The following is an 8,449-nucleotide window of genomic DNA, read 5'->3' as shown; positions in this document are numbered from 1 at the left end:
GTAACATGCACACAAGTAACACGTAACTGCACAGTAAACGCAGGAGGAAAATAAAACAAAAATCAGCCTTTATGAGGACTGGAGGAACTTATTTTACACAGGGAGCAATGGGTTCAAATCGATAGGACGGCAGAACGCCAGGAGGGAAAACTGCTTACCCCTCGATTAATATCCCCTCAATCAATAATAATCAATAAAATGTATCCCTGGTCAGCACACTGCACTTTGAGGAGGGATATAGGAACAACTCAGACTTTGATAGATAAATTGGGGGGGAAGAGAGAGCGAGAGAGAGAGAGAGAGAGAGAGAGAGAGAGAGAGAGAGAGAGAGAGAGAGAGAGAGAGAGAGAGAGAGAGAGAGAGAGAGAGAGAGAGAGAGAGAGAGAGAGAGAGAGAGAGAGAGAGAGAGAGAGAGAGAGAGAGAGAGAGAGGTTGCCGTGACGACGTTCTAAACAGACGCACTGGTTATGAGCTCCTGTTAATCCACAAAAAGTATTGCTGTTGAATGAGGTAAAAACTCAAACTTTGTCCTTAACCTGTGTCTTAACACTTATAGTAGTATAAAACTACAGTAACGACGTGAAAAACGTGAAAAAGAGCCCGCGACTGCGAGTTACAGTATCAGCCGTCAGAGAGAGCGAGCGAGAGAGAGAGATAACCTCAGGATTCCCCTCTGCAGAAGAGGATATTCATGCTGAAAGGGATCATCAAACAACAAAACAACAACAACTAAGAGGAAAACTTACAAGAGAGGTAAAGACTTTTTGAACAGACAGTGCTATTTCATACCTCTATTGAGTTTTGCTTAGAAGAACAGCACAGAAGACATTTTGGACAAAACTGGAACTTTAAAGACACAGATTTCTCTCAAAATTCAGTGAAGGTTGTATTTTTGCCTTTTTGGGCTTATTTATTGGTTTTATCCCTTGGTATCTTCACTGAGAGAAAACAAACAAAAATAAACAAAAAACTGGCAGTTAAGTTGGTTGATTGTTTACATTCTAAATCAGCGATGGCCTGTGCATCTTCATCATCATCCTGGCCTCGCCCCTTCATCTACCATCAGAAGAGTTCTGAGCACTCCAGCCACAGTGTCAGGCCTAAACAACCCAAATATGTGGAGGCCATCCCATTACACTACCCTAAAGATGTCACAAATGAATCGGCACGGAAAGTCTACAAAAACAAAAGACTGGCAGACAATCCAGAAACACTTTTTGCAGACCTACATAAAGATGGCAGCATAAGTAACCTCATATTCTACACCAACAAGCCCTATGCATGGCATAAGGCTATCATTGCACACTACCCCTCTGCTGAAAGAAAAGGTATCTGCGGGGGTTTCCAGCTAAAAATAAGAAACGAGGAAGACACCACAACCACCAACGTAAATATCTATAAAACAACAGGTATAGTGGTGATAAAAAGCATTAATGGGCTCTTCGAACAAGACTTCCTCTGCATCAAAGATAGAGTACAGAAAGAGACCACTAGCAGCGACCAAGTAATCACTCCTGAGGAGTCAGTCTCCCACAGCAGCACAGAACAGACCGAAGAACCCCATCCACACTGCTATTGCACTGACATGAGGGAGCGATTCACAGAGCTAGAGGGAGAAGTGGTCCAGCTCAAGGAGATGATCTTCTCCCTGCAAACAGCTCAGACAACAGACCAGCCCAGCAACAGCCCCACAGCCCTGCACAGAGAAAGGGACAGCCTCAGGAGAGAGCTGTCTACACTGCAGAGCGAGGTGAAGGAGCTCCGGCAGGAGAGAGAGGGCTTCAGGGCTCAGCTGGACACACTGGAAACACAGCTATTACAACAGACTGACTTACACAGGACACAACTATCGGCAATGAGGAAAGAAATAAGTGAACTGAGGCAGAACAGAGGAGCACAGTCCAGCGAGTTCAGCTCATCAGAGGAAGCGGTGGAGGAGGACACTCTTCACCCTGATCACAGCTCCCAAACATCAGAGCTTCAGCACAGTCAGAATCCTCCTCTTCCATCAGACTCTTCCCTCATCCCACAACCAGCCTCACACTCAGACGACACCTCCACACCAACAGAAGGAACACTACGACCGGAAGTTGCTCTTTTGATTGACTCAAACGGGAAATTTATCGATGAAAAGAAGCTTTTTCCTAGACACAGAGTGGCCAAACTCTGGTGTCCGAACACTCAGAGCGCACTCAAATGGCTAAGTGTTGACAAACTGGGATCCCCAAGCCATATCATAATCCACACCGGCACAAATGATCTGAGAGCCCAACAGGAGAGGGTGGCAGCATCACTACAAACAGTGATTGAAAAGGCCTCAATCACCTTCCCAAAGGCTAAAATCATCATCTCCACACTGCTGCCCCGAAAAGACTTCCACCCTGACACTATCCAGCGGGTGAATGCCCACCTCTCCCGCACCTGTGCTCTTAAACCCAATGTGCACCTGGCACACCACCCTACCCTGGACCCCACATGCCTCTACGACCATGTCCATCTCTACAAAACAGCTGTTCCTGTCTTCGCCAGGACCCTAAAAGGTGTGGCCCTGAGTCGGAACCACAACAGAGTCCAACAACCTCCACTCAGACCTGTAAGAAAGCCCAGTATACCCCCAGAGAGAACATCCAGAAGACAACAGCACTTACACATGCTGAGGCCATCTCAGCCAGCACCTGAGCATCTCCTCCCAGCCTTCACATCCTCATATCCAGCACATCAAGCCAGGCCAAAGCCCCTCCTGCCGACCCCCTGCCCTCCTCATACCCCACAGGCCCCGGGCAGACTCAGCTACGCTCAGATAGTGAGCAGAAGATCCACAACAGCACCAGAGCAAGCCACATCAACAGAGCTAAGAGACATCCGTCAGATGCTCAACCTCATCTGCTCACACCTACTGTCATAAGTCAACTTATCACCAAAATAAGACCTCATGGACAACAACGCATTTATAATAGCATGTTGGAACATTCAAGGCCTGAGATCATCTACCTTTGGCCTCAAAAGCAGAAACCCAGATTTCAACTCCGAAATAAAAAATTCGGACATCATCATCCTGCAGGAGACATGGAGCAGAGGAGATGGACCCACCGGCTGCCCTAAAGGCTACAGAGAACTCATCATCCCATCCATTAAACTGCCAGGAGTGACACAAGGAAGAGACTCAGGAGGCATGCTTATTTGGTACAGATCAAATATTGCTCATGCCATCAATGTAGCTAAAACAGGACAATTCTACACATGGTTAGAAATTAATAAGACAGTCACCGCAACAGAGAAAAACATCTTTCTGTGTGCCACTTACATCCCTCCAGCAGAGTCCCCCTATTTTAATGAAGACAGTTTCTCCATTCTTGAGGAAGACATTAATGACTTCCAGTCACAGGGAAGCGTACTGCTCTGTGGAGACCTGAATGCCAGAACAGGTGAAGAACTTGACACACTCAACTCTCAGGGAGACAAACACCTGCCTGGAGGAGATGTCCTCCACACACCTATACACACACAGAGACTCAACTATGATAAAACAACAAACAAAAGCGGAACACATCTTCTTCATCTGTGTCGCACACTAGGTCTGTTCCTAGTCAACGGCAGGCTTCGAGGAGATTCCTATGGTAGATACACCTACAGCTCATCTTTCGGTAGCAGTACAGTCGACTATTTTCTGACAGACCTTAACCCAAACTCCCTCAGAGCGTTCACAGTCAGCCCACTAAGCCCACTATCAGATCACAGTAAAATAACCCTCTACTTAAACAGAGCAATGCCCAACCAAGAAGCATCTAAACAAACCCAGCTCCACTCATTTAGAAACATGTATAGATGGAAACAAAACAGTAAAGATACTTATCTGAGTACAATTAGTCAACAAAAAATTCAAGTCCTATTAGATAAATTCCTTGCCACTCCTTTCCCACACAACAGTGAAGGTACAAACCTGGCAGTAGAAAAGCTGAACAGAATATTTGAGGTATCAGCAACATTATCCAACTTAAAAACCACACAAAGAAAAGCAAAAAGACCACATGCCACTGAGAGGTGGTTTGACAATGACTGCAAAAAACTTAGGAAAGAATTAAGAATCCTATCCAACCAGAAACACAGAGATGCTGACAATGAGAACATCCGTCATCTTTATCACGAAAAACTTAAACAATATAGAAATACTTTAAGAAAGAAAAAAGAACAGAACACAAAAATTCAACTCAGAGAAATGGAAGAATCCTTAGAATCTAACCACTTCTGGAAACATTGGAATACACTAAACAAATCTTACCATCAAGAACTAGCCATTCAGAATGGAGATGTTTGGATAAACCACTTCTCTAACCTTTTTAGTAACATAAACAAAAATCAGGAACAAAATGCCCTGAGTGACAAACTAAAGGTTTTAGAATCAACCATCAAAGACTACCAGAACCCCTTAGACTCTCCAATAACACTAGCTGAACTATTAGACCAAATACAAAACCTGAAACCGCAAAAAGCCTGTGGTGTCGATGGCATCCTAAATGAAATGATTAGATACACTGACCACAAATTCAAATTAGCCATTCTCAAGCTCTTTAACATCATCCTGAGTTTAGGTATATTCCCCAACATTTGGAACAAAGGTCTTATAACCCCAATCCATAAAAACGGAGACAGATTTGACCCTAATAACTACCGTGGTATATGTGTAAACAGCAACCTAGGCAAACTTTTCTGCAACATCCTAAACGGCAGACTAGGCCATTTTCTCAGAGACAAAAATGTTCTGAGCAAATGTCAAATTGGCTTCCAACCAAAATATCGCACATCAGACCATATATACACCCTCCATACCTTAATTGACAAGCAAATCAACCAGAACAAAGGTAAAATTTTCTCATGTTTTGTTGATTTCAAAAAAGCTTTTGACTCCATTTGGCATGAAGGTCTTTTTCTTCAGTTAATCCAGTGCGGCATCGGAGGAAAAACCTATGACATCATCAAATCAATGTACACCAACAACAAATTTGCAGTTAAAATTGGAAACAAACACACAGAATTCCTCCCTCAGAGTCGTGGAGTGAGACAGGGCTGCAGCTTAAGTCCTGCGCTGTTCAATATCTACATAAACGGACTAGCACAGGCCCTGGATCAGTCTGCGGCACCTGGCCTTACTCTACTGGACACTGAAGTCAAATGCCTTCTGTTTGCTGATGATCTGGTGCTGCTGTCTCCCACTAAAGAGGGTCTACAGCAGCATCTAGACCTCCTAAACAACTTCTGTCAGTCATGGGCTCTATCAGTTAACCCCAAAAAGACTAACATAATGATTTTCCAAAAGAGACCCAACCGCCAAGACCAACATCATAGTTTCAAATTAAACCACATGCCCCTCGAACACACACAGGATTACACTTACCTCGGCATAAATATTAGCAACACAGGGAATTTTAAAAAAGCTGTTAAGGACTTGAGAGAAAAGGCACGGAGAGCTTTTTATGCTATTAGGAGAAATATACAATTTGACATCCCAATCAGAATCTGGCTAAAAATAATGAAGACCGTAATAGAGCCCATCGCGCTGTACGGGAGTGAAGTCTGGGGTCCGCTCTCAGACCAAGAGTTCTCAACATGGGACAAACACCCAATAGAGACTCTGCAGACCGAGCTGTGCAAAATCTTGCTACGAGTTCAGCGCAAAACCCCAAATAATGCCTGTAGAGCAGAATTAGGACTATACCCCCTGGTAATAACCATTCAAAAAAGAGCCATTAAATTCCATGCCCACTTAAAAAGTAGCGATGAACAGACCCTCCATCACAAAGCCCTGACCTACTGAGAGCTGAAGCCAGAGAACAACGCCCTCGGCCGACTGGTCTTAGAGCTGACGTCACAAACTGACAATAAAAACATAGCCAGACCAAACCAAATCATTAAAACACAAAAAGAAAAATACCTCAAACATTGGACAGTTGCAACAGAGAAACAGAGTAAATTGGAATGCTATTTGGCCCTAAACAGAAAATATGAATTGGCAGGATACCTGAGTAAAGTGAGCGACCCTAAGCTGAGGAAAGTCCTGAGCATGTACAGACTCAGTGAACACAGTCTGAGCATAGAGACAGGCAGACACAGACAGACCTGGCTGCCGAAGGAAGAGCGACTGTGTCCTCACTGCACAGAGAAGCAGCTGGAAACAGAGCTACATTTCCTGACATTCTGCCCCAATTATAAAAACATTAGAGACACATTCTATCCCCTTTTCACAACCCATCAGAAAGACTTCCTTCAATTATCAGATATGGACAAACTCCCACTCCTGCTCGGAGAAAGCCCAGCGAACCCAAACCTGGCTGCCAGATACGTGAAGTCCTGTCACGACAAAAGAGCCTCCAGCAGGACAGAGCTAACCACTTTGTAAATATTAGAAGATTGGACATTTTTATTGCTATGTTTATTTTCATGTAATTTTATTTTATTTGTATTATTATTTATTTCGTATAGTGTTATGAATGCTTTGGCAATGTAAAGATTTCCTTCACCATGCCAATAAAGCTATTTGAATCTTGAATCTTGAATCTTGAGAGAGAGAATTAGAGCTGTGGACCCGCTCTGTGTCGTAATAAACCTATGATACCATCTATACAAATATACTTTGTTTATATAAATTAACTTATGTTTTAATTATGAACTCATTTCTCATTGGTCTGTGTCTCTGCTCTCCAGTGTGTGTCTGGGTCAGTGGATGACGAGCTCCACACGAGGCGGCAGCTGCTGAATGTCACTAATAAAGTAACTTAAAATCTTACTTAGTTACGTTTAAAATCAAGTCATCTGTAAAGTTACTTCTTAAAGGCCCACTGTAGTGCTCTGGAGCGCGCCGCGTTACTCAATGTGTGGCCGTGATTTCCCCTGAAACGGCTCCAGCTGTTAGCAGCTCCTCCCCTTTTCTGAAACAGCCAATAGCGTTTCGTTAATACACAGTTTGAATAGAGCCTTCCTGTTTGGTGAAGCCAGATTCCTCTAACCGTTTATCATCATAATCTCCTCCATATCGCTTTAAAATACATTCTGTGCAGAGTTCAAATGGGTCGATAAGTTTGATGTCTGCGTCGACTCGCACATATGATCCGCTCTCGAGTCTCGAGTGTGTGTGTGTGTGTGTGTGTGTGTTGCTGCGGTGCGTGAAACTAACGTGAAAACAGACTTCATCCGCCTCAACTGAAAGCAAATTTACCCTGACTCATATCCCATCACGTATAGTGTGCTATGTGCCTTCACCTGTGGAAATGAGTAAACGTGTGAACAACTGACTGATTTCAGCAGCGCAGGGGGCGGGGCTTCAGATTCTAGACAGCATTTGATTGGACAGAAGATTTAATGAGAAGGTGAAGACTGCGATGAAGTCATCAAAATCTGAGATTCGTTTTAACGGAAGTGGGAGACTAAGTTTTAAATGCTTATATCTCCTAAATCATAGTTTAGGAACACACACCAGCTCATTCATAACTCTAAGGCCTCCATTTTGATTTCAGTGGGCCTTTAAAGGAGTAATCAGTGATCAGATGACTTTTTAAAAGTAACTGTGGCAACACTGGTTATTATACTGAACTAAAATCTTAAACAAAATGAGGATGGGATGAGTGCCCTGGGCCGCCCTCCGCCCGTAGCTCCACCCCTCCGCCCGTAGCTCCACCCCCTCCGCCCATGTCCCCTCACCCGCTCCTGAAAGCGCCGGATGCCCTGGGCTGCCCTCCGCCCGTAGCTCCGCCCCCTCCCCCCGTAGCTCCACCCCCTCCGCCCGTGTCCCCTCACCCGCTCCTGAAAGCGCCGGATGCCCTGGGCCGCCCGTAGCTCCACCCCCTCCGCCCGTAGCTCCACCCCCTCCCCCCGTAGCTCCACCCCCTCCCCCCGTGTCCCCTCACCCGCTCCTGAAAGCGCCGGATGCCCTGGGCCGCCCTCCGCCCCCTCTCTGCCCGCTCAGCCTGTAGCTCCGCCTCCTCCTCCAGCTGCCGTAGCTCCGCCTCCTCCTTCTTCTTCTGCCTGTGCTCCTCCACCCGCAGCTTGAGCTCCAGCTGTCGGCGCTGCTCTTCTTTGGCTCTCCTCGTCTGCAGGATGTGTTGTCTGAGCCGCTGCTCCTCCTCCTGCTCCTGCTCCAGCCTCCTCCGCCTCCTCCAGGCCTCCAGCCGCTCCATCCTCTCTCTGCGCTGCTCCTGCTTCAGACGCTCCATCTCCTCATCCTGCGGCTCCATCTTCCTCTCTCCATCTCTCTCCATCTGCTCTCTCTGCAGCTGGCGCTCGCTCTGCTTGGCTGCTCTCCATCTGAGCACGGCCTGCAGGACCAACACACACCGCTAACGCCAGCCGGCCATTTCTTTTACAAATGTAACACTAGGGCCGCACGATTAATCAGAATCAAAGAGGTCTGCCTTTTGTGTGATTATTAGGGATGCACCGAAATCAAAACTCGTGGCCG

The 8,449-nt window shown here is 45.8% G+C and overlaps 1 protein-coding gene across 1 annotated transcript in view; it reads right to left on the bottom strand.

The window, feature by feature from the left end:
* Nucleotides 1-6,815: 6,815 nt before the first annotated feature.
* LOC137039334 (coiled-coil domain-containing protein 112) overlaps nt 6,816-8,449 on the bottom strand; it is a 15,556-nt gene continuing 13,922 nt past the window's right edge. The window contains exons 5-6 of the mRNA XM_067414692.1: nt 7,899-8,306; nt 6,816-6,923 (exon numbers count right to left, since the gene is read on the bottom strand). Coding sequence (XP_067270793.1) covers nt 6,816-6,923; nt 7,899-8,306 — 516 coding nt within the window. The remainder of the gene's footprint in view (nt 6,924-7,898; nt 8,307-8,449) is intronic.

Source organism: Pseudorasbora parva, chromosome 13 (assembly GCF_024679245.1).
Source record: "Pseudorasbora parva isolate DD20220531a chromosome 13, ASM2467924v1, whole genome shotgun sequence".
NCBI lineage: Eukaryota > Metazoa > Chordata > Actinopteri > Cypriniformes > Gobionidae > Pseudorasbora > Pseudorasbora parva.
The sequence above is the reverse complement of the archived record's forward strand: the minus strand, read 5'-3'. Positions and strand labels throughout refer to the sequence as shown.